Below are 27238 nucleotides of genomic sequence, written 5' to 3' on the forward strand. Positions count from 1 at the left end.
CCTCTTCTTCTGCATTTAGCCAAAGGCAAACATCACAAGTTGCCTCACAAGGTGGACCTTCTCACACAGGACAAAGCATCGTTCATCCATCTCCACCTGTCCACTCTTCAACTGACACTGTCGGTAATAGGATTTTGATTCCACATGAGCAAATTTTTCTGAGGATGTGCTTAGGGTCCAGCTGGAGGCCAGGAAACCCAATACTAGGAAATCCTACTTCTCCAAATGGAAGAGGTTTTCTATTTGGTGTCTTTTGTTTTTCTCGTAAACTGCATCCACTTTCTGTGGATGTTCCTTTGGTTCTCTCTAATCTGTGGGAACTGCTCAATGCTGGGTTAGCTTATTCCTTTGTTAAGGTCCATTTACCAGCTATCTCTGCTTGCCTGCCTTTATCACCACCTTCTAGATTTGAAGCTAAACTAGTCTTTCATATTATGCCTCACAGAAAGCCTGTTCCCCCTCCCTGGGATCTTAATTTTCTTGTTTTGGAAAAATTGACTCAGGGTCCTTTTGAGCCTGCAGCTTCAGCTTCCTTGCAACATTGCTCTTGGAAGACTGTACTTTTGTTGGCCTTTAGGTCTGTCAGAAGGGTGTTTGAGCTTCAGGCCCTTTATGGCTTGTCCTCCATTTTTTGGTGTTTCATAAGGACAGGGTGTCCTTGCGTACTAATCCTTGTTTTATCTCCAAGGTGGTAAATGAGTTGTCTTTTAATTAGTCTATTCATTTGCTCACTTTTTTTCCCCTTCTCCGCAGTCTGCCAGTGAGAATGTGCTACACACATTGGATGTGCATAGACAACTCGCATTTTATTTGGATAACACTAAGACTATTAGGAAATCTAAGCAGCTCTTTGTTTCCTTTCATCCTAGATCTTTAAGATTAGCTTTTTCTAAGCAAACTATTTCTTCTTGGATTTAAAAAGCTGTTTTTGTTATTCCTTTCATGGTAAGAGCCTTTCTTTTTTGTTAAGGCTCATTCTATTAGAGCTGTGGCTTCTTCTGGTGCTTTTTTTTCAAGGGTTTGGATACTAACTGTATTCTTGAGGCAGCTACCTGTACCTCTGTGTATACATTTACCAAGCACTACAAGTTGGATGGAATCTCCAGAGCTAGAGCTGGTTTTGCTAGGGCCATCTGTCATGGCTTCGTAGAGGGCTCTGCTGGCCTTTCCTCCTCCCTAGTTTCTTCCTGAGCTTTGGCACGCTCCCTAATTTAATGAATACTGCAGCAGTGAAATGGAAGGACATAGTACAGTTCTGTAAAATCTTACCATAATGGTAGATGTCCTTGTCTTCACTGTTGCAGTATTCACTCCCTTCTGCCTCCTTCTGGTCCTTTGGTCTTCTGGATGTACTGGTAACCTCTTTTTTTCCTTGGACTGGCATTCCTTCTGGGGCTGTCTGTTCTGAGGATGATATGACTGTACATCACTATTATGCTGTATGCTACTCGAGCATACATGTGTCGTACGGCATACCTTAAAGCAACCTAAGGCTTTGGTATACTGGCTGGACTTCAGGCTGCCCTTCACAGGAATCCCTAATGTAATGAATACTGCAACAGTGAAGAAAAGGACATCTAACATTATTGTAAAATTTTACACACCTGTACTGTCAGTTGTCAACATTAAGCTTTTGACATAGCTTAATTTATGTCCGTCTATTGCTATGTTGCAGTATTCTAGGTGTGGGATTTCCTGCCCTCAGGCAACTTGTACTTCGGCTTCTATACAAAAGCTTCAGATTGGCTGCTGTAGTGTGGGTGGAACATCACACATAGGGCCATAAATCAAAGGCCTTAAATGTGACGTCTGCACGCACAATCCTCAGAACATTTCAGCCACATACGACATTCGCATTGTACAATCACCTTTTCACAGACGTCACATCTTAAAGATAAGTAGCCCGTTGGGTTTCAAATTTTCTTACTTTTGATGATAGTTCTAGCTAACACTTGGTTGTTGTAGCCTTTAGCTGATGTCAGGAAAAAAGGGAAAGTGCCAGTGCGGGTGCCAGATAACCCATAAGGATGCCCATGACAGGTGTGTTTTTTTCCTAGGTCGGGAACATGATCACTCCTCCTGCGCTATTTGTCAGTCATTTGTGACTAAGACCTTGCACAGCCAGCTAGCAGCATTAAATCTCTATCTTGAGAACCAATGCCTCAAACGGTTAGCCCTTAGGATGGATCCTGCATCGGAGACTGCACCTGAACCTTCGCGCAAGAAGGCCAAGGTTCCTAGGCCTTCTTCGCCTGCCACTCCGCTTCCCGACATACTGCCAACTGCCAGATCTAGGGGTTGAGGTGCGCTGAGTGGATCAGTCGACTGTTGCGACATCCCTCCAGGAAGCCATTTTGCAGCCGACGACCGGCATGTCCTCGGAGCTCACTCAGACTTCGATGACTGTCGAGGTCAAGGGGAACCCATTTGGGTGGTACCTCCAGCATGGATCCAGACCTCGGATGTGCTAATTTTCAGACCCGATGCCAGGCCTCTCTCTACATCCTCTCCAGCCAAAAAGAAGCAGAAAACTAAACATACCTTCACTTCTTCAGAAGTCACACTGGATTGGCAGGCCTTCACTTCTTCTCTCATGCAGGCCTTCATGGGCCTTAGGCCTTCAGCCTCAGCCACCTCCACCCTGCCTCTTCTGCGCCCTAGTTCTGTCTCTACTTCTTCTCTCCCATCCATGATGCCTCAGGTCAGGGAAGAAGAACATAGCTCTTCTTTCTCATCATCAGAGGAATCCATTTCTTATGTTTCCCAGATTGCCTCCCCTCAGGAATGTTACTCTCCGGATGAGGAATCTGTGGAGGGGGACTCTTCCCCTGAGGACATTACTTTTGGTGAGACCATAACCAAGATGAAGGATTACTTTAAATGGGATACTTCCCAAATGACAGACACCCAAAAAAGGTACTTTGAACTGCTGCAACCCTCCCCTTCTGCAATTCCCCCTGTTCTGCCTGCTTACTTGGATGCCTTCAATGCATCTTCTAAGGCCCCTGACTCCCAGCCTCCAGCCCGTAAGCATCCTGACCATTTCTATAAAGTAGCAGAGGACCACAAATTCTTAGTTAAGCCACCCTTGGCGGACCCAGCTGTTATTGCCAGCTCTGCAGATAAACAATCTAGACTGCTGCCGTCTGCCTCCATGCTACCCACTGACAAAGACAGTAAGTACATGGATTTTTTTTAATTTTATTTTATTTATTTTTATTTATCATTTGTTGACCGGGAAAGTCCGACTAGGTTCCACAGAGCCTGTTTTCAGCGGAGGCCCGGGGAGAAATGCTCCAGATATGATGGGGAAGAAGGTGTACACTTCTGCTTTGTCTTTCAGAGCCATAAATTATCAGACCCACATGACCAAGTATGCATTAGACTTGGTCTCTCAAGCCTCCTCCATGCTGGCTTTCTTGCCTGACAGTCCCAGCAAGATGGACATCTCATCCAAACTTTCCTTGACCCAATAGGTAGCCAGGCACTCCATCCGGTACAGCTATGATGCTGCAGAAGCATCCACTAGGTCTGCAGCATCTGCTTCAGCCCTCAGGAGAGGTACTCTTGGCTAAGATTCCAGAATCTCCCCGAGGACTTCAAGACTAAAATCCTGGACACCCTTCTGGACCGCAATGTGCTTTTCAGAAAACAATCCATTGACCTTTTTAAAAATCTACAAGAAAAAAGCAAAGAACTCCAGGACATTAAGCACCCCCTGGTGTTGCCCATACCCAAGTATTATAGGAACTACCCTGCTAAAGCCACCTTTGTAAGACGTACTCCACAGCTCTCCTCTTCCAGGTCCAGAAGAGGGTCTAGAAGACCTACTACCTTCAGATCCTCTGCTCCATCACAGGCAGCCCTTTCAGGGCAGCAGATGCCCCAGTAATAGTTTCATAGTATAGTACTAGGCTATCTGCCCTGGGGCATTTGTAAGCCTAGCCATAGTGATGTGGCTTTTGCCACCCCATGAAATGGTACAAAAAATGTACAGAATAAATTTAGAATACTGTGCCTCTGTCTAGTAGTGACACAATGAAGGTCCCCTTATATAATATAGTTTCATAGTATATAAACCCACACAAATGCATGACTCCGCACAGAAGGCACCCCAGCCGAGAATCGAACCACAGCACCTCTTGCTGTGAGGTGACAACACTACCACTGCACCACTGTGCCGTCCATAAGATTAACTAATAACCAGAGGTCAGAATCAAACCTTGTACCTTGTATCTTTAAGGTAAAGGCCTTAATCATTATGCCAAGCCCTTCTTGCCAAATTTCACTGTGTGACTGCCTTGCCCACCTGCCCCTCTCAGCCCGCCTTTCCCATTGTCTCCCTCTTTGGCAGTCCATCACTTCAGACCATTGGGTCTTAAACATATTCTAAAAAGGGTACTTTCTATCCTGGAGAGAGAAGCCACCCAGAAGAGGCATCCCTTCCCTCCCCAAAAACCAGGCCCATCTCATGCCACAAGTTCTGATAGATCTTCTAAAGCTAGGCACCATAACACCTGTTCCTCCAGGACAAGAAGGAAAAGGGTTTTACTCCCATCTCTTCCTGGTCCCCAGAAAAGATGGCCCCTGGAGACCCATCTTAGATCTGTCCTTTCTAAACCTACATCTTCAGGTACCCTCTTTCAAAATGCTCTTTCTCCCCACCATGCTGCCTCTCATTCCAGCCAAGTCCTTCATGGTCACCCTAGACCTAAAGGAAGCCTACCTGCACATACCCATCAGGAGTTCCCACAAACAATTCCTGCATTTCTCTGGCCCTTCCTCTCATTTCCAATTTACTGCCTTGCCCTTTGGTTTATCCACGGCCCCCAGGGTCTTTACAAAGTGCCTAGCCCCAGCCATTGGTTTCTGCAGAACTCAGGGGATACAGGTCTACCCTTATCTATACGACATCCTGATTCTGGCAGAGTCCAGGGATGCTCTATTAAAATATCTACATTTCACCATGTGCCTTCTGCAGAACCTAGGATTCACCATCAACCTCCCCAAATCCTCTCTGATCCCAAGTCAGGACAAGATTTTCCTCAGCTGCAGAATCAGAACAGACTCAGTGAAGGCCTTTCTACCTCAGGACAAGGTTCTGTCTTTAACTTACCACTTCCAGGAAGCTCTATTATCCCGAAAGGTGATGGCAAGGCATTTTCTTCATCTCTTAGGTTTAATGGCAGCCACCATCCCCATGCTACAGTGGTTCCTGAAGAACACCTGGTCCCAGCACCTACATCCCCTAGAGTAGGTCATCCCCCTCCTTCCCTGTCTGAAAACAGAAATCAACTGGTGGATCCAGCAAGTGCAATTGAACCCAGGGCTCCCACTACAGCCCCCCACCCCAACCCAAGTTATGCATACAGATGCCTCAGATTCAGGTTAAGGAGCAACTCTGGCCTCTTACAAGATTCAAGAAAAATGGCATCCCTCTCTTCAGGCCAAACACATCCACATCAGGGAAATGACAGCAGTTTTCTTAGCTCTAAAGGCCTTCTCCCCCCTTCTGGTTCCAGGGGTGCTCCAGATTGTCACCGACAACACCACGGTGATGTGGTACCTCAACAAGAGGGGGGAACAAAGGCCTATCAGCTGTGCAGTCTATCCCTGCTGATATGGGACTTAGCCTCCCAGCTCAACTTAGTTCTGCAGGTGGTCTACATCCCCTCACAGGACAGCCACCAAGCAGATCTCTTGAGCAGGACCTCCTCACCTCAGTACGAATGGATACTGAACAGGGAGGTGGTCTTAGACATAGTTCATCGGTGGGGTGCTCCACAAATAGACCTGTTTGCCTCCCCCCAGAACAGGCAACTGCAGACCTTCTGCTCAAAAACACGCTCCTCTCTAGCATAGATAGTGGATGCGTTCAGCATCTCTTTGGAGGGGAAGTTCCTTTATGCCTTCCCCCCATTCCCACTGATTCAGAAAGTCCTCCTGAAAATTCAGAAGGACAAACCAAAAATCTTGTTAGTGACTCCCTACTGACCAAGGCAGCACTGGCTCCCCCTACTTCACAAACTAGCCAAGGGCAATCACTTCAAATTACCCTACGAGTTGGACCTACTGTCACAAGACAAAGGGACTCTCCTACACCCACAGGTACAGATGTTGTCTCTGACTCTGTGGGTGATAAACTTTTGATCCCTTTCAGACACCACTACTCAGAGGATGTGCTTTCAGTCCTAAGGGAGACAAGGAAACCTACCACCAGAAAATCTTACCTGGCTAAATGGGAAAGATTTGCAAAATGGTGTCTGCAAAAGGGGAGGGACCCCAGCTCGGCCGAGGTTCCCCCTGGTTCTAAACTACTTGTGTCAGTTGATAAAAAGTGACCTTTCTTATACTTCTGTAAAAGTACACCTCTCGGCCATTTCAGCCTGCCTGACCCTGGAACCCCCCCCCCCCCTGCTGGCCAGGCTTGACTTAAAGCTCTTCCTTAAAGGGGTCTTGCACATGAGACCACCTTGGAAACCTATCCCTCCACCTTGGGACCTTAACTACATCTTAGAGAAATTAACCCAACATCCCTTTGAACGGCTGGGCCTTCTTCCTTACAGATGTGTACATGGAAGAAGGTCCTGCTGGTGGCCATCACTTCAGCCAGAAGTGTCAGAATTGCAGGCTTTAATGGCCTGTCCCCCCCTACACAGTCTTCCACAAAGACAGGGTGTCCTTGTGAACCAACCCCTCTTTTATGCCTAAAGTGGTCAATGATCTCTCTTAACCAATCTGTTCATCTGCCCACCTTTTTTCCCTCACCCAGTAATGAAGGGGAGGGGATACTGCACTCCCTAGAGGTGCACAGACAACTTAGATTTTACCTGGACAAGACCAAGGACATCAGAAACCCTAACTAGCTTTTTGTTTCCTTCCACTCCAGAGCCCTGAGCAAGGCAGTCTCCAAGCAAACCATTGCATGCTGGATCAGGAAAGCTATTTGCTTGTGCTACTCTCACCATGGAAAGGAACCCCCAAGGGGAATCAAGGCCCATTCCACTAGAGCTGTGGCCACCTCAAGGGCCTTGATGAAAGGCCAAGACACAGCATCCATTTTGGAAGCAGCCACCTGGGCCACCATCCACACCTTCACCAAGCATTACATATCGGACCAAGTTTCCAGAGCTAGGACAGGATTCACCAGGTCAATCCTGCAGGGTGTTTTAGAACCCTCTGCATCTACCACCAACCCATCATCCTCTTAAGCTGTGGTACGCTCCCACACCTAGAATACTGCAACATAGGAGTAGAAGGACATAGAATAGTTGTGTAAAATCTTACCAGAACCATAGATGTCCTTCTCTTCCATGTTGCAGTATTCCTTCCCACCCACCAGTCCCCCCAGGTCTTATACCTTTCCTGTACTACTTACATTTCAGTAAGTCTCCAAGTCACACACCTGTAAACAACTGGCATACCTTTTGATGGGCCTTATTCTCTGCTTGCTGGCCTTCAAGTTCTGAGGATTGTACATGCAGACGTCACATTTAAGGCCCCAGGTTTATGGCCCTACATGTGACGTTACATCCAAAAACACACCCCTGCCAGTAAGGCTGACACACAGGCCCAAAATTGTTAAGTATAGGTCAAAAAAGCAAAGCCAGCACCATTTCACTGAAGAAGGCAAGGTTGCCGAAACAGGTCTGAATTTGATGGTGTTGCCACAATAAAGAAGGTTGGATATGCTTACATGGTGCTGGCTTTGCTTTTTTGACCTACGTGTGACATCTCATGCACACTACAGCAGCCAAGCTGAAGCGTTTGTATAGAAGCCGATGTACAAGTCCCATGAGGGCAGGAAGTCCCACACCTAGAATACTACAACATGGAAGAGAAGGACATCTATGGTTATGGTAAGATTTTACACAACTATTCTTTCTTGTAAGTAATCAAGTAAGACTGAATTTCTTCTCTTACTGTTGCTTTTTGTTCAGGCCATAACTGGATCAAATGATCAGGGGCATAAAGCTCTAAAATGCATCACAGAACATCTAAAATCCCATGACTTATGACCCCCAGACCCCTAATGTAATTCAGTTATTCTGTCTTTCCATATTTGATGTGGTACAGTCTTGGTCACACCCACTGTGATTTCACATTCTTTGCCACACTTGTCCCACTTTGGCTACATGAAAAGGTGGCATGCCTAACTATAATGAGAGGTAATTTTGGCATGGAGTTGGAGTTTAAATGCCCTAAATTTGAAGATGGCTTACATAAAATCTGATGCAGCAGTCTATTCATAAATCTTTTTTTTCTTTTTTTATTTTATTATCAACCATCTTTCTATCCCTGTTAGAGCATGGGTTGTGACTGTTCACCCTAGGTGAATGACTATAAGGTAAAGAAATTTAGCTTAAGGAAACTTCTGTGGAAATAAATGTTCATAATGGAAGTTGTAATTTGATGTTAAGAAGGCCTCTTGGTTTTAACGGATGAAAGGCCCGTGGTAAGCCAACTGCACTGTTGTGAAGGGATATAGCCACGAGCAGCACAAGCACCTGTTGAAACTAGTGGGGGAAGAGGGTAATGACAACGCTTAAAACCTGTTCACCTGTTTTGGAGAGGGTGCATGTAGTCGTGGGCACATTCTTCAATAGAACCCCTGGTTCAAAGCAGGATCACATGGAGGTTGTTGTTTCCAAGGGGGGCAGGACCAGATGATATCATTTCATACAGAGGTGTGGCATTTGGTGTGGCAGTTGCTCAGAGGGTTAAGGCTGTGAGCTTTTCTTGTGGTACAGGGTTAGATTCCTTCAGCCCTCATTTGCCTACTGTCTGACATTGAACAAGTTCACCTAAGCAAGCACTGCTTCCAGGTTGCCCCTGAAAAGGAATTGTGTGTCCAGTGAATGTACCTGGTTAACAAATGGGAATTATTATTATTATTATTATTAGTAGTTATCAGTATTATGTATCACAAAGTCTTATTGCAATCCAAACCCTTGGATGCTAGTAGGTGTCTATGGGGAGTCAAAGCTGCAAATAAACCCTCCAAACCTTCTCAGATTGATGGTGCCACTCCTAATACACTTGATTCTTGCTCAGGGGGAATGAAAAGGTCAGTAGATTGACCATTAGTGCAAGCTGAATGGTGGGAGGAGGACTGGAGCAGAAAGTCTGCAGTGTCACTGAGCATTCCTGTTAACTGGGAAGTATGGGGTAGTAGTACAAACCAGAGGGGTGTGAATCCCAGAGATGCAGGTGCTGTGATTTTTAAACTGGAGTATGAATCCCACAGATTTAGATGCTCTGATTTTTAAACTGGAGTATGAATCCCACAGATTTAGATGCTCTGATTTTTAAACTGGACTCAGTGCAAGGAGAGAGAGTAATGTTGATATTAGGAGTCCTACTTCAGGAGACGTTGAAAAGGTTAACATATATGGTGAGTATTCTTGTATCAGTAGTTAAGATAAGCACTCTCTAATGTTGTATTTTGCTAAGTATCTCAACATGTCCACAAGTTTGAACAATGTGTTTGCATTTTTATTTTATAACAGATAACTTGTTTCTGTTCATAAAAGGATCTTCTTGAAAGACCAGAGGGTACTGATTCTTACTTATAAAAATTTGAGTAAAAGACTGTGTTTTAGTTTTGATTTGTTGCTAGATTTGAAGATTATGCTGAACAGTAGAAAGCCCAGTTTCAGAATTGAGCCATTTATCTGTTTACCTTTTTTCTGCTCCATTCAGACTTTATTCTGAAGAGGTTGATAAGTCCAGTCACATAAGCGAGAGCCTAGGTGCTGGGATTGCTCTTTTCCAGGGTCTCTCCAACTTTGCTCTAAACTGTAAGTACTTTTTAATTAGGGACACTTGACTGACATTGGTCACTGTTTTCATTTTGATTGCGTTGCAGCTTCCATCAGCAGAAATGTACTCCCTCAACAGAATCATTGCTATTATTTACCTGAGCAACAGCAGTGAGCAGGCATCAACATTTTTTTTTTTTGGCTGGTGTACTAAGTACTGCAGTATGAATAATGACTTACTCATTCTGAGGCAGCAACTGTTTTAGAACTGGACAATAACTTTTCTTGGTCTTTTTCCTTGTTGCTTGCTGACCATCAGTTTTCAATAAGTAACCCCATCATTTTAAGAAGAGAACCACCATCCATGACACATCCATCTTTTTTGCTTGCCCAAGCTCCCATTTGTCCCTTTTGGTGACTTGGATGAGTAAGACTTGCACACTGCTGGGCCCGCGACCCATGCAGGCTTCAGTAGATCCAGCTATTTCTGCCTTTACACTGATTACTGGCACATTTAAACTCAGCTAGGCGCCATGCATGCATTGAACACAACTGCCTCTCTTCCCCCATGATGGGCGAGATGGTAGTGGCCAGTTAAATCCCACTCTCCTTGGCTGGATTGCTAATTGATCCTAGGTCATCTGGTGTATATTGAAGGTATTAGATTTTGTGCCACAGTGCCAGCTTAGACATTTGGTGATTCTGATCTTTGCACTGCTTCTGAAGTTTTAAACAATCGTCTGTGTACTTAATCATTATTGTAGTGTTTGAAACATTTCTTCATTTCAGTTCAGGTCATGCAAATGCATGCGAAATAAAAGAAAATCCAAGAAATGTGTTATTTTGATGGTATCTGTAGAATTTTGATAGAATTCTGGTTAGAATTTAATTTGTATTTTAAGAAGTTAAAATGCTTGTTATGTGAATTAGTCCATACCTTGTTTTACTTCATACTTATTTGATTACTGCTAAAACACTTATACAGCTTAAAGCTGCTTATGGCATTACTAGGCTGCTTACACAGGAGATGTGTAAAGCAGTTGAGAAGAATAATCTTATTCCAAAATGGAATAAACTGTCTCCATTTTTCCCTTCAGGGAGTCTGTTGATAACACCACATGCTGACAGATTTTCATTAATAAATTACATTCATCTGTCCCCTCATGAATTAAGAAATATCACTGCAAATCCCTCTCCAAAGCCCATTGTCTTCCTGTTGGAGATGTCACCCATCTGTTACTTGTCTTGGTAGTCCACAGGTAAAATTGTGTTGACATTTGTCCCTAATGTCAGGAACTTGTCTTTTTATGTCCCCTACTGCTTCTTCAACTCCCAAAGTAATGGTGCATTATGCTTACACAGCCTAGCATTAACCATTTTTATTAGTGAAAAAAAGAATTATTAGATATGCTCCCATCTGTTGAAATCTGGTGTTGCTTGAATTACATTGCATTACTGAGTTCATTTGTCTTATTTGATTTACATTTCTTAAATGGTTAAGCAGACTGGTACACTGACCATTATCAGCCACAACAACCCTGGTAACTGGGTCGTTAGTACAGTACAGAGTAGCAAGCGCAGAATAAAATATCATAGGGAAAGCAATGTATGTATATGTAAAGAAATGGCACCTAAACAAAACAAATACAGAACTGGTTGTAAATATAGTCATAAGCAATATAGGAATTAACGAATATATCTATATCTATATGTATATATATATATATATATCTATATGTATATATATATATATATACATATATATATATATATATATATATATATATATCTATATGTATATCTATATATGTATGTATATATATATATATATATATATGTATGTATATATATATATATATATATATATATACATATGTGTGTGTGTGTAATCTGTTTTATCTGTTTAGCTAGATATAGCTCTAGGTAACTGTTTGAAATGTTGAAATGTTAGGACCCACTAGAGCGAGTACTGAAATATGGAGACTGAATGGCTGAAAGATTAGACTTACATATACTAAGTCTGAGATGCCATTTCTCTGAATATTCCCTTTTCTCCGAGGTATGGTTATCTCAAAGTTGGTATATTTATAAGTTTGGGGGGGGAGCAGGGTGCATGGGGGGCTTGCCCCCAAAAGAAGTTTAAGGGAGAAGAGTGAATTTTTGAAATTCATTCCTCTTCTGTGTTTTTGGCTTGTTGCCACACATTTTGAGGGGTCTATATCAGATAATCAAACTTTTAAAAGTTCGAGCACCATATGGTCGAGATCATATGTTTGAACTCTTAAAAGTTTGAAAATCAAATAAAAAAAAAAAACAGAAAAAACCTACCTGAAAGCTTAAGCATGGGGCCCCACACCCCTCGCTCTTTAAATATACCAACTCTGAGATCGCACTACAGTGCAGACAATGGAAAACTTCCATTGCCGCACTGTACCGGGATCTCCGTTGAAACGTTTGAACTTTTAAAAGTTTGATCATATGGTGTCGACCATATGATGTTCAAATTTTTAAAAGTTCAACAACATGATAGTAACCCCATTTTCATTATTGACATTTAAATAGGGAGCCTACAGATATATCTGTCTATCTGTATACATGAATAAATGCTGATAAATTACAGTGTTTGAACACCATTAATCTTATGTTGGAAAAGACTACAATTGATAGAAGAAGCTCTAAGAATAAGATGAAACAGATTTACTCCCAGATAAAAATACATTTTTGATATTTTTGATAGTGAGAAGAACAGGAAGTTGGGTAGAAGATGTTTATACGAGGAAGAAGCTGCAATTGGCAGTACTGAAGAAGTAAGAAGATGGGTCTAGTCCAGTTTTGTCCCTACAGTTTTATATTTCGCTTATAATTTACCTGCTTAAATTTTCATTCCACTTCCTTTCTGTTCCCCTATTTTTTATGTCTGCCCCATTCCCCCACTGAGACATTAAGGTAAAGTTTTTCAAATTCTAACTGTCCTGGGGTCATTGTTGCATTACAGTGCCTTTCTGCCCCCCCCCCCAACACTGAGAGACATTAAGTTAAAGTTTCTGAAAGAGCATCAATATTGACCTTATTTAATTGGATCCCTCTCTAGCTAGCCTCCTACTTCTTTGAAAATGTTCCCCAACCCCCACAGTCTTTTCCTTTTGTAGTTTTATAAGGCTGTGTCTCTGGTTTCCATCTTATGGTAATCTGATTTCCAAAGCCCCTCCCCATCTTTCATTGCTATTGTTTGTTGTATAAGCTATTTAAGTACTCTTCCTATTCATTGTTTTCTAGAGATCCATGATAATGGGTGCCCACCCAGCAAACCAGTATTGCTCTTGAGAGTAAACCTCTTTTTACTACGTATTGTCTCCTAGCATCTGTTCCAGAAGTGTTTTACTTGTATCCAGTGCTACCCAGTCAAAGCTGAATACTTTTTTCTAAATCTTTTTATTAATTTTTTTTAAATAAATAACAGGTCAAAACATGCAACCATAATTAGAACTAAACAAACAATAAGTAACATTAAAATCATATAGGTTCATAAGTTGGTACTAGGCTATCAAGCCCTAGGGCCTATACAAGCCTAGCCATAACAATTCCCTGGCTATTTCTTCCCACACTATTTATTTCCCTGGACCCCTGTCTAGCAGGGTGACTGACGTGATCCCTGGGGTGAATTTCCTTTCTACCATCCAATCGTCAAGGTGCCTTTTGAAGACGGCCAAAGAGGCATTCTGCTTGACATGTATGGGCAGTCTATTCCAGACTCTGGGGAGTCTCTGGGTCAGGAACCTATCCCTCCAGCATGTTTGTGATGACAAGGTTTAGATCCCTGGAGTGTGTGGCTGTGTGGGATTGGGATTTCTTTAAGTGTAGCATGTCCAACAGCTCTGGGTTTGACATGGCCTTGTATGTTAAGCAGAGATCACCTCTGAGTAGATGATATGCGACAGAGTATAGCTGGAGTTTAAGGCGGTCAGCGTAGGGCATCTGCTTTAGGCCTGTGATTCTTTTAGTTAAGTATATCTGAGGCCTTTCCAGTTGTTGCAGATGTCTTGAGAGGTACATACCAAACGGGGTGTTGTATTCTATATTGGGTCTAATGAAGGATGAGTAAAGTGGGACAATGACCTCCTTTTTTCTGGATGAAAAGCCCTTAGTGATGAGGTGTGCCACATAGGATTTCCTGACTGTTGTGGCGATGTGGTTATTGAAGGCGAGACCACTGTCCACCTCTGTCCCCAAGTCTCTTATCATACTTTCGATGTTTAGTGTACTGCCATTTGTTACATTTTCCCTTCTAGGCCTCCAAAATGCATCTTTGCTGTTACAAAGCAAATGCCAGTCCTCATCTATAAGTGAAATTCCTTGCTGAAAGCAGATTTCTTCCAGGATTTTCTTAAGCTCCATTACAGCAGTTTTAGGTAGAATATAAATGCATGCCAGTGTAATCCTCCTCCCATGCCAGAAGCCCCTTAGTACTATGCATCTTCCATTGTCTTTTTTCCTCTTCTGTCACCATAGGAGCTCTTTGTGCAGTAAATACAAGTACTCCTCTTTTCCTTTGCCCCAGATACTCTGCTGAATAACCATCCCAAAAACCTTCTAATTCACATGTTCTTTCCAGGAATATCTGCTGTAGCACTGCTATTTGCACTCTACATTTAATATAGTTCACTACTCCCTTTTTTATTTTTTGCAAAACCATTTAGATTGAAAGATATTACAGAAAGCATTTTATTATGCAATTACTACCACCTTTTATGTATAACTGCTTTTCTGTTAAAACATCTAATTCCAACTTATGTGCATGTACAATTTGGCAAGTTGATCTTTTATATAGTGGTTTGTTATACCAATTTGAGCCTGTCACAAATTATAGAACGTTTCATTATAACAACAAATAAATGATAACTACTTACAAAAAGTGTCTGTCTAAAAAAAATCTGTTATGTATCGTACAATCAATGATATTATTTCATGAGAAATTATCTTCAATTTTCCCTAATGCATCTTTAACTTTTAACCATGAGTTATAATACGAAGTGGTTCTATCAGTTCTCATCCTGATTCTAGATGATTCCATTTGAAAAACATTGATAGCCATATTCATAAACTCTTTAAATGAAGGTGTAGACTAATTTTTCCAGTTTATTGTAATACATTTGCATGCAATGGCTAATAGACTCCATAAAATAAAATATTTAGATCTAGGAACACTTTTAGGAACAGGTACATTAAATAAAACCAGTGATTTAAATAGAATACATTTGTCATTAAAAATGGTTTGCAAAAAGAAGTTAACATTGTTCCAAATTAGCTCTAGTAATATACAATCATAGAACATATATTGCCAATCAGCTTTAATCTGTAATCGACATCTCCAACATGTTGATTGCTAAATTGCCCTTAAATTATTTTGAGTGATTGCTGTTGTCTATGCTTTTATTTGTGTATTGTTGTTTATGCTTTTATTTGTGTATTGTTGTTTATGCATTTATTTGTGTATTGTTGTTTATGCTTTTATTTGTGTATTGCACTGTGTTTGTGTAAGAAGAAATTCTCTTCCTCTCATTGTTACTGCTGCAAGGCTGTCTTGAAATCACCTTCAGCAAGAGAATTCCAGGTAGTTATTTAATTGGTTTGGCATAACATTGCACTTGTAGGTGTCTTCTACTGTGCTTTTACATTAAGAGGACATGGTTTATTCATTTGCTATCAGGAGGCGTTTGTGTAGTCTAAGTTGAGAAACACACAAAAGAGCTCATAGTGAAGTTTTTTTTTTTTAGCCAGAGAACTTAGTTAGTTTTCCATTTTTTCTGAGCTACTGTAAATTTGGTGCATTTGCGAGGAGCTATGCAGCTGGGTTATCAGTCTTCTGTGCAGTAGCAAACACCTAGAAAGCAAATTTTCCAAAGCAGTAAATATAACCTTGTGTGCTGACAAACTTAGATCATCTAGTTAGATGTTGACTGGCAATGCCTATAGATTTAGTAGAATTCAGTATTGTGTAAATATTAAAGTTAGTAGAAGTTAATACTGTTTAGCATACTCTACCCCAATAAAGCACCCTTATTAGTCTGCACCAGCAGAGTCCCATTAATAGCCTTTTAACCCCAATACACCACCCCTTTGCAATTCACCAATCAAAGGCTTGGATTGCAACTTCCTAACTTCTCTGTAGCCAACTAAGTGGATATGGGCATCTTCAGACAGTGTAGCAGTTGTATCATGTTTACTGACAACCACTTAATCCTTAAAGAAACCGACACAGTACATGAGAGGTGTACTTACACAATGTCACTGGAGGCTAAACGTTTGCATACCAAGTGTACATCAGTTTGTCAAAACCACACACACAACACATGAAGGCTAATTTATGCTGAAACACTTAAAAGCAGTTTTCCTAAACAATAAAGATTGCATGTAGGTAAAGTTATGTCTCAACAAGCCCGAAGGTGGTCAGAAGAAACAACACCTAACACCAGACATGCACACTCAGTGGAGCTCCAAACACAAGTAAACACACTTCCCAGGATTCTTGTCACAGTGGACTCCATTGTAAAGCACACTGATGCCCCACTAACCTGGCTGAAGAAGTTACTGTTATTTGCTTACTTGTAGCCAGGATCATACAAATCACACAGGTAGTAGTATGATTTTGTCATAGTCCATGTAGGTGTAAATGACCTAAGACGTACCCTCCTGGATTATATGATGAAAGATGTTATGGAACTTTCAGACTTTGTGCCTCAGGCCAGGCTGGTATGATCAGCATATTCCCATCAGTGAGGATGATGCCACAGTATCCGCAAAAGATGATTGATTATAACAGTTGGCTACCTTTCTGGTGTCATTCTAAGGGGATCCAGTATTTGTCAGCTTCGGAGGACATGGTTAATAGACCACGTTGCTTTGCCAAGGATGATCTGCATCTGTCCCCTGTAGGCTTTTGAATAGTAAAACATTATCCACCCCATAGTGCCTTTTTTAGGCAATGCCAAATTGACAAACCTACCAACACAACAAAATCAACTCAACTGAAACCCAAGGTGACACAGCTTAATGCCAGGAGCCTAAATAAAAAAACTACACTCCCTCCAACCCTCCACAAACTCGAGAATATAGACCTCTGTGCAGTTACTAAAACATGGTTTAAAGAGGCAGCGAGCACACTAGCAGTGCAAGGTTTCATTGCCTTACACACCTTTAGACCAGTAGCTGTACAGACAAGGGCTAGAGGTGGAGGTGCCTCGATAGACATTATTAACAAGCATACTTCTAGGTTAACAAAAGAAAACAAAAAACAGATGCCAGACAGAGTAATCCTTCAGTACCAATAGGTTTATTATTAGCGCTTTCATTCATCCAAGGTACAGTGAACTTCTTCAGACAAACCTTTCCCAACATCCCTTTCTTCAAATAGGCATTTCAATTAGAAAATATAAAACCATTAAGTATTGAAGTGGTATACTAATTTTCACATATAAAAATAAGTAAAAAAATGAATTACAGCTTAGATTATTCCTTGACACAACTACTAAATGCTGCATACTAAATATGAACCAGCCTCTAATGATAAAATAAGACCATAATACAATACCATAAAACATTACTTGACCATTAGTTAGCCTAAAATAAGGCTTTAAACAATTCAAAGCACAACTATCTTTCCAAAGATTTCAATTTTATTACACATTTAATTAAGCAATATTCATTTAACCTTGGGAAAACATAAGCATTTGTTCTCAATTGCAGTAAAAGCTTTTGCTCCTCTAGCTTAATTCCCATGGACCACCCCTAATGTTCTTGCTAACCTGTTCAATAATGGTGTATTAAAAAGAATGTGCGGGGTTCTCCACTATATGTTTGGCTAAAGCATTAGTGCCTATATAAAAACCGTTGCATTGCTGACACACAGCCATATACACTATCCCTGATGTCTGACTATGAAATTTTCCCTTTATTGTGTAAACCTTGTTATGAATATTAAACTCCTTCCCAACTTTAATGTACCTACAATAATGGCAATGTCCGCACTTGTTCATCCCCCCTGATACTTAGCGTTGGTGTTGCATGCCTCTCCAAAATAGCTTTCAAATTACATCCCCTTTTGAATGTAATACAAGGCCTGCTACCCAAGAGATTAAACATGGCATTGTCCTCTGCAATTAGTGCCCAGTTCTTAACTAAAATGTCTCTCACCTTAGTAGCAGACATAGAAAAAGGGGTTAGAAAACTAATGGTGTAAATATTGCCAATGTCAACACTTCTCAAAGGGTTAGTTTGAGACTCATATTGGGTTTACCTCTGTATGGTCACTCCCTAAATGTCCCTTCCAAAGGATAGGTTTAAAATGACCTGAGTCTCTTTTCCTCCTAACTTCCACAATTAGTTGGTCAATAAGATCTTCTTGGTATCCCCTTTTGATGAACATATTTTTTAATCCTCCACATTCATCATGAAAGTCAGTGTCAAAAGATACCATCTTGGCAGCTCTGACCAACTGTCCTTTCATGACTGCCCTCTTTTGGTGAAATGGATGGGTACTCACAAAATGTAGGAAAGAATCGGAATTGGTAGATTTTCTATACATTTTGGCTGAATACCTTTTATTGCGTATGTCCTTATGTAGTAATACATCTAGAAAGCTAATAGTTTCAGTTGCAAACTGAAAAGTAAAATGCAAAAAGTTGGTTAACCCCGTCATGTCATTAATGAAGTCCCTAGCTGTGTCAAAATCGCCTTTCCATATAAAGAACATATCATCCTGGTACTGTGTGTACCATACAGCATTATCCCTAAAGGCTGGATTCTGGAAAAGCAGCTCCCTTTCCCAGTAAGCCATGGCACAGTTAGCAAAACTGCCGCCACAAGGTGAGCCCATTGCGACCCCGGATTTTTGGAGAAAAAGTCCTTATTAAACAAAATATAATTGTTGGATAGAACAATTTCCAAAAGTGTTTCTATCAAATTTACTTCCTGACTTTCCACCCCCTTAGAGAGTAAAAACTCATGGACCCACTCAGTTCCCAAATTTTGGTGAATGACTGTATAGAAGCCTTTGATATCAACTGTCAAGAAATTATAGCTTTCACTAAAAAGTAAGTTGTTAATCCCTTCCAAAAAACTCCAGAAGTCTTGGCAGATCCGAGGTTCAGTGACCAGGGATTCTTTTATTTTACTGTCTACCAACTTTGCACATGCATAGATTATGGATTGCGTCCATCCACTATTGGACGGAAAGGGGAGTTGCCCAGATCTTTGTGTATTTTGGGTATACCGAAAATAACAAGTCATTGGTGCTGTCATTGATAAATAATGATAAGTGTCTATACTAATGCTGGTTTCTATGAACAAATCATTTAGTGCTGACTTTACATGTTGGTATGCTTGATTTAGTTCATTTAAAGAAACCTTTTCGTAATTCTCACTTTCCAGTATAGAATACATTCTATGTATGTAGTCAGCTCCGTCCATAAATACAAGCCCAACCCCCTTATCCAGTTTCATAACTCTGATAGTGTCTGTTTTTAATAACATAAGGGAATCTCTTTCTTCCCTACTCGTATTCATCCTACAATTTTGGTCAGCTGGTTTATTTAACAAGGCCCTAATATCCATTTCACATAGCTTTTCGAATATAGCCAAAGTTCCATGTATTGGAAGATTAAAGACTCTAGAAACCCTCAGACCATTAACTATGTGGGTATTATTACCCAATAGTACAGTTAAATTTAACTTACGAAGAAACATTTTTAAATTTAAAAGGGTTATGGACAGATCCGCTCTAACTGAAGACACAAAAGTAAGTCCTCTTGCTAAGATATTAACAATTTCTTGAGGTACTGCTAGGGACGAATAGTTATATATTCTAAAGTCACCTTCCCAGTTAGTTAAAATAACTGGTCCATTAACAGTCACCGCATCACATTGTGCCCCAGCTGTCTCCTGCGTTGATTCTGCTTCTTCTGTTGCTGTCTCAAGTTGCCTACTTTGCGTGGCTGATGTCCTCATTTGGCCCTTGTGAAAACCCTGCTGTGTTTGAGTGTTATTGTTAGGAGGTCTTGATTCATTAGTTGTAATTATACATTGTTTATAGGTTGATTAAACGAGATGGTGCCCTGAAGTTCCTCCATATGCATATCATCATAGACAAAATCCTGTATCATATCTTAGCCGGTTATAGTTCACCCTTTATGTCTCAAGAAACTGACATTGCATAGTTGGACCTACTGGAGACACTTGCCATCCATCCTAACACCCTACACATTGGTGACTTTACCCTTCTATAGACTGGGAATACTACACAGCCTCAAATCTTCAGCCACAGAGATTCCTGGACTTCATAAATACAAACACACTTGACCAAGTATCGAATATACCCAGTGGAGGCTCCAATATACTGGACTTTGTACTCATTCACAAATATCACAGAAAGCTGCACCCTCCCGTCTCTTCCTCCCTCATAAGGTATGACCATAAAGCAGTCTCTGAAATCAAAATCAACCCTGTTTACCAAATTAAAACCAGTAGCAGTTAGGAACTATTCCATGACAAACTGGCAGACTTCCTTTTATTAATAAAGTGATGGTTTGTAAAAACTCAGTGCCCCTCCAAACCCCACGAACACAGCAGTCTACACTGGATTGCTCTTAGAAACTCTGTGCAACCATGCCAGTGGCTGCATAGAGGCCACTGTACCTACCAGAAGTAAGCCCAGAACTAGACCCATAAAAAAAAAACACCCTGGTGGCATCCCAAATTAAACAGGATATACAACAAAAGGAAAACAATACAGCAAAAATCAGGAAGGATAATTCCCATAAAGATAAAAACTCTCTCATCAAGCTAAATAAGTAACTAAGAGGGCTAATTAGGTCAAAGTAAGACAACTTAGAGGTTAATATACCTCCCAGGCAAAAGATAACCACAAGACCTCCTTCAGCAGTGTGGTGAACTGGTGGTTAATGATGCCACAGTCACCAAGCCTAGCAGTGTAGCAAAACATTTAGTGGACAAATTCAGTTCCAACAACCCCCTCCACCCAACCACCCCAAGAAAAAACCCTCAAAAATACCCCCCTCCAACTATAACTAAGGAACATGTTACTGGTTGTGCTCGCTAAAGCCAAGAACATAGCCTCAGTGGGCCCCAATATTGTCCCTGCATGTCTCCTGAACAGTGTAAAATATGACTTATCAGGGTACTTGTTTCACTGTTTAACTGCAGTTTTAAAACAGGCTTTGTGCCATGAAAGTGGAGGACTGCAACAGTCATCCCCATTCATAAGGGAGGTATTTTGACACATCCTGGAAACTACTGACCCATTAGTCTGACTAGTCTTATTTACAAAGCCATGGAAAGCATTATCATGGAAATAATGAACAAAGGCATGACAGCCCTTAAGACCTTGGATCCATTCTAGTCTGCTTTGTCAAACGAAGGTCATGCTGATTGAAACAGGTGGACTTCTTTGAAAAGGTCTCTAAGGCAATGAATGGAGGGAAACTGGTGCATACTGCCTACCTAGAGCTGGTTAAAGCATTTGATACAGTGCACCACTCAGGCATTGTCAACAAACTTAAGGAACATGACATAAACCCCTTTATAATATGGTGGATAGCTAGCTGGCTCACAGATTGGACCCAAGAAGTTATGATCAGTGAGGCCACCTGCACAAAGAGGCTGGTCAATAGTGCAGTCCCTCACAGCTCTGAGTTGGGCCTTCTCTTTAGCATCTGCTTATCAGAGGTCAAAGCCAATGTCAGATGCCTCTGACTGACCAAGTATGCTGATGATTACAAACTGGGAGCAGTCATGGAACCTCCCAAGATGAGAATATCTTTCAGGAAAGTCTAACACATACACATGTTAAGAGCCAAATTCATGGCTTAAAACTCATTACCTAGAAATGCATTACAGTACCTTCAGGAAGTCTCTCATCTTAGGTAACTTTGTCAGCAATAAAACACCCCTAAAAGTTGATTCACTAGTCATGGATCTAGGAACTTATGTAGATAGTAACCTAGCATTCGACCAAAATGTGTCCAGCATAACAAGAGAATCTTATGTTGCTCAACTTATAAGTAAAGGCATGGTATCTAGGTCGAGAGGTCCTATTACCACTTTCCTCTGCCCTCATCATACCTGTCATAGAGTATAATGCTCCCTTTGGTATGTACCTGATCTGAATACAAAATACCAACTCCGAGATAGCACTACAGTGGGGAAAGAGCAAATTCCCTATTCCCCACTGTACTGTGATCTGACGCAAAACAGTTGCTGACATGTATGATCTGCTGATTTTTGATCAGCTGTGCCGGTGGTTTCTTGGGTTCAACAATTTGCTATTTGACTACTTGTCAGAAACGTGCATGTGTGTAATTCATACGTGTGTGTGTGTGTGTGTGTGTGTATATATATATATATATATATATATATATATATATGTTTATCTGTGCTTGTGTCCTATATATGTATATGTGTGTGTGTATATAGATATATTTGTAGATTGATACACATATATATATACATATATATATATATATATATATATATATATATATATATATATATATATTTATAGATATCTATATATATATATATATATATATATATGTGTGTGTGTATGTATACTGTGCATGTGGGGGGGTGCGCACATGCATTTGTGTCTATAAATAGATGGATAATCAGGCAAAGATGGGAAAAGAGAGTGTACAGCAACATGCAGCCTGAAGTAGTGCTGAAATGAACGGCTGTATCATTTAACATCTTTATGAGGCAAAGATCCTAGCTCAAAGTCCAGAAGTCTAGCATTAAATGAGCTAGGACTTAATCCAAGACCCTCTGAATCACCATTCAATGTACTGTATCTAATACCAAGTTATTGAAGCAGCTGAATACTGGTTATGGTATTTTTTTTTTGTGTGTGTTATACTTTTGCTTAGGATATCTTTAGTGTCTATGTGGCTTCTTTCCTAACGTTCCCCTCTTTTCAGTCAGTGATGCCTTAGACCAAGGTTTGTTGACCATGTCCCCCCCCTTCCGGGTCGACATGAGTATAAGAGAATGGAGTGAATCCAGGAGAGCCATCATTGCTACTTGTATCTGCATGGGTGTCAGTCTGACAAAGTTTTGTCTCTGCATAGCTCTCAACTGTAGGGCCATCCACATAATGGCCATAGGTTAGCCTGTTATGTATGGACTGTTCCCCAGACAGGTGATGTCCTTGGCAAATCAGTGGCATACTCTGGTGATTGCATTATGTAAATGGTAACATCCATTTGTTTTTCTGACTTTATATCCCCCAACAACCCTGTAACACCAGCAACTTCCTCAATGTATAATAGCAATATTTCAAGTATGGTCATGTATTTGGGCCTCTGCCCACCAATTATGTCAGGCATTGTCCAGATGTCATATAACTGATGTATAAATACCATTTGTCTCTGTAATTAAGTAAGTAGAGCTTTTCTCCCCGGGCCTCCGCTGAAAATGGACCTCGTCCAGTCGGACCATCCTGGTTAACAAATGTAAAATAAATAAATAAAATAAATTGTAGCAGTTAACTTGTAAGCAAAAGCCATGGTTTGTAGAGAGTTTACAAAGCATTAAAGGAATCTGATTGTTGAAAGGTAACTGTCAGGAGAAGGGTACAAAAAAAAATCCACAACATTGGATATACCATAGAACATAGTGAAGACAGTCATCAAAAAGTGGAGAAAATATGGGACAACAATGACGTTGCAAAGAACTGGACGTCCCTCCAAAATTGATGAAAAGACTAGAAGAAAACTGATCAGGGAGGCTCCCAAGAGACCTACAGCAACACCGATGGAGGTGCAGGAATTTCTGGCAAATACTGGTTACATGTGCCAACAATCTCCCATATTCTCCATATATCTGGACTATGGGGTAGGGTTGCAAGACGGAAGCCTTTTTTTACACAGAAAAACATCCAGGCCTGGCTAAAATTTGTAAAACAATACATCGTCTCCCAAAAGCATGTGGGAAATGTGTTATGGCCTAATGAGACCAAAGTTGAACTTTTTGGCCACAATTCCAAAAGGTACGTTTGTAGCAAAAAACAACACTTCGAATCTCCAAAAGAACACCATCCCCATGGTGAAACATGGTGGTGGCAGTATCATGCTTAGGGGTTTCTTTTCTTCAGCTGGAACTGGGGTTTTAGTCAAGGTGGAGGGAATTATGAACAGTTCCAAATACCAGTCACTTTTGTCCCAAAACCTTCAGGCATCTGCTCGAAAGCTGAAGATGACGAGGAATTTCACCGTTCAACACGACAGTGACCCCAAGCATACATCTAGATCAACAAAAGAATGGCTTAACCAGAAGAAAATTAAAGTTTTGGAATGATGCAGCAAGAGCCCAGACCTAAATCCAATAGAAAATCTGTGGGTTGACCTGAAGAGGGCTGTGCCCAAGAGATGCCCTTGCAATCTGACAGATTTGGAGCACTTTTGTAAGGAAGAGTGGGCAAATATTGCCAAGTCAAGATGTGCCATGCTGATGGACTCCTACCCAAGACCGAATGCTGTAATTAAATCAAAAGGTGCCTCAACAAAGTATTAGTTTAAGGATGTGCACACTTTTGCAACCAGCTTATGGTACATTTTTTATTTTTTATATTTTTTCCCCTAACAGATTTGTTTGTTTTTCAGTTGAATTGTACAGGTTATAGGTCACATTAAAGGTGGGGAAAGTTTTGAAATGATTTCTTGTGGTCTCATTTTTTTATATCACAAAAACCAGGCATTTTAACAGGGGTGTGTACACTTTTTATATCCACTGTATGTATATATCTATAAATATATATATATATATATATATATATATATATATATATATATATATATATATATATATATATATATATATGTGTGTGTGTGCGTGTGTAGATATAGACATATATATATATATATATATATATATATATATATATATATTATATATACATACATATATATAATATATATATATATATATATATACACACACACACACACACACACACACACACATATATATATATATATATATATATATATATATATATATATATATATATGGGTCTACATCTGTTCTTCGAAAACACACTTTATCGAAGAACAGAAAGCCGAACCCAACTTTGTGAAAGTACACTTTGGTGAAAATGCACTTTCACGAATGACAATTTACCGAAGCCTGGTAGAGTGGGGATAAGGAAATATACCATTTTCCCCACTGTAGTGCTATCTTGGAGTTACTATATTTAAGTAGCAGGGGGTATGGGGGGCACAGCCCCCCTGTAAAAATCTGTTTCTAGTATGTTTTGCTATTTTTGTGCTTCTCACGAAAGTGCATTTTTTTGCTTAAGTGCACTTTTGCTAAAGTGGATTTGGCTTTCTTTTCTTTAAAAAAGTGTGTTTTTGAAGAACAGAATTAGACCCATATATAGGTTTACTATGGAAATTTCCAATCAACTTTGGTCAGTCGTTTACAATGTTGACCAGAAATGTTGAATCCGAAATTGTGTATAGTAAACCACAATGAAACTGAATACATCGAACTCCATCGTTCGATGTATTCGACATAGCAGGAGGTGACGTCACTCACTTCCTGCTATGCATATTAATGTACCGTTGAACTTTACATTCAACGGTATGTTAATTCTGCTCCATTCACATCCCCTGCATATGAAATATAACAACTCCAAGATTGCACTACAGTGAGGAAATGGGCTAATTCCCTGTTCCTCACTGAAGCGCAACCTCCCTCCACAGTCTCAGTACGTCGCTTGCTAAAAGGTTGAGTGCACCATGCAACTCAACTACACGTGGTCAACCTCTATTGGTTCGATTTCCTGCCCATTGGATACTGTGATTTTGAACATCGGCTGTTCGAATATCTGCCATTCGGGTAACTCATAGTAAACCTACATATATATACATATACATATATATATATATATATATATATATATATATATATATATGGGTCTCCTTCTAATGACCGAAACGCCGATTCGCCGACAGGGAAATAACCGACACGAAACGACCGACAACGCAGTTGACCGACACGCTCGAATCCCGACAGACGGAAGACCGACAAGGGGAATGTGTAAGCGCGACCTGGTAAGTATGCGATAGTGAGGGATTTAGGAGTAGGGAGCGGACAGGTAAGTGTGCAATACTCAGGGATGTAGGGTTAGGGTGTGTGATAGGTGAGTGTGCGGTAGTGTCGGAGCTTGGGGTTCGGGGTGTGTAAGTGAGTTAGGGTTAGGGTGCAGGTAGGGAGAGTGTGCGGCAGTGTCGGAGCTTGGGGTTCGGGGTGTGTAAGTGAGTTAGGGTTAGGGTGCAGGTAGGGAGAGTGTGCGGTAGTGTCGGACCTTAGGGTTAGGGTTTGGGTTAGGGCTAGTGGATATGTGTTGTAGTGTACTGTGTTGTTTACGTGTAGTGTGTCGGTGTTATGGTGTTCGGTGTTTCGCGTTGTCGGGTTTGTGTGTTGTCGGTTTTCTGGCGTCGGTTATTTCCCTGTCGGCGAATCGGCGTTTCGGTCATTAGAAGTAGACCCATATATATATATATATATATATATATATATATATATATATATATATATATATATATATGGATCCCAGAAACTCGAAATTCATATGGTACAGACCATATGATCAAATTTTTGAAAACACTAAGCTTTTGAATGGAAATCGCGGTACAGTGAGGATCGGGAAATTTACCCTTTTGTTTTCTGTAGTGCAATCTCGGAGTTGGTATATATAGTTTGCAGGGGATGTGGGATGTGCAAGGTGCCCCCCCCCCCCATAAACATAAAAAGTAGATTTTTGTGGGTTTTTTCTTTTGTCGTTCGGGTTTTCGGAAACTTGATCATAAGGTCTTGTCCATCTGAGTTTCATGTTTCTGTAAACTCGATCATCTGACATACATCCATCTATATAAGTGGATATAAAAAGTGTACACACCTGTGTTAAAATCCCAGGTTTTTGTGATATAAAAAAATGAGATCACAATAAATCATTTCAAAACTTTTCCCACCTTTAAAGTGAGCTATAACCTGTACAATTCCATTGAAAAACAAATATGTTAGGGGAAAAATATATTTAAAAAAAGATACAATAAGCTGGTTGCATAACTGCGCACACCCTTAAACTAATACTTTGTTGAAGCACCTTTTGATTTAATTGCAGCATGCAGTCTTTGGATGAGTAACAGTAAATTCACTCTGCTGGTTCCACCTGTGTGTCCCTCTTGGACAGAGACAATAGGTGCTGATTGTGGAAATAAGGCTAGAACTTGGCTAGGCTTGTAAGGCCCCTAGGGCCATTAGCCCAATAACTTCCTATGATTCTATTCTTGGGTAGGAGTCTATTAGCATGGCAAATCTTGGCAAAATTTGCCTACTCCTCCTTGCAAAAGCGCTCCAAATCTGTCACTTTGCGAGGGCATCTCTTGTGCACAGCCCTCTTCAGG

General features: G+C 40.7%; 1 protein-coding gene across 1 annotated transcript in view; it reads left to right on the forward strand.

The window, feature by feature from the left end:
* Window positions 1–27238, forward strand: part of ABCB8 (ATP binding cassette subfamily B member 8) — a 1506569-nt gene that overhangs the window by 673664 nt on the left and 805667 nt on the right. Inside the window, exon 8 of the mRNA XM_044067605.1 lies at window positions 9703–9800. Coding sequence (XP_043923540.1) covers window positions 9703–9800 — 98 coding nt within the window. The remainder of the gene's footprint in view (window positions 1–9702; window positions 9801–27238) is intronic.

Source organism: Protopterus annectens, chromosome 3.part1, assembly GCF_019279795.1.
Source record: "Protopterus annectens isolate FY-2018-M chromosome 3.part1, PAN1.0, whole genome shotgun sequence".
NCBI classification, from domain to species: Eukaryota; Metazoa; Chordata; order Ceratodontiformes; family Protopteridae; genus Protopterus; species Protopterus annectens.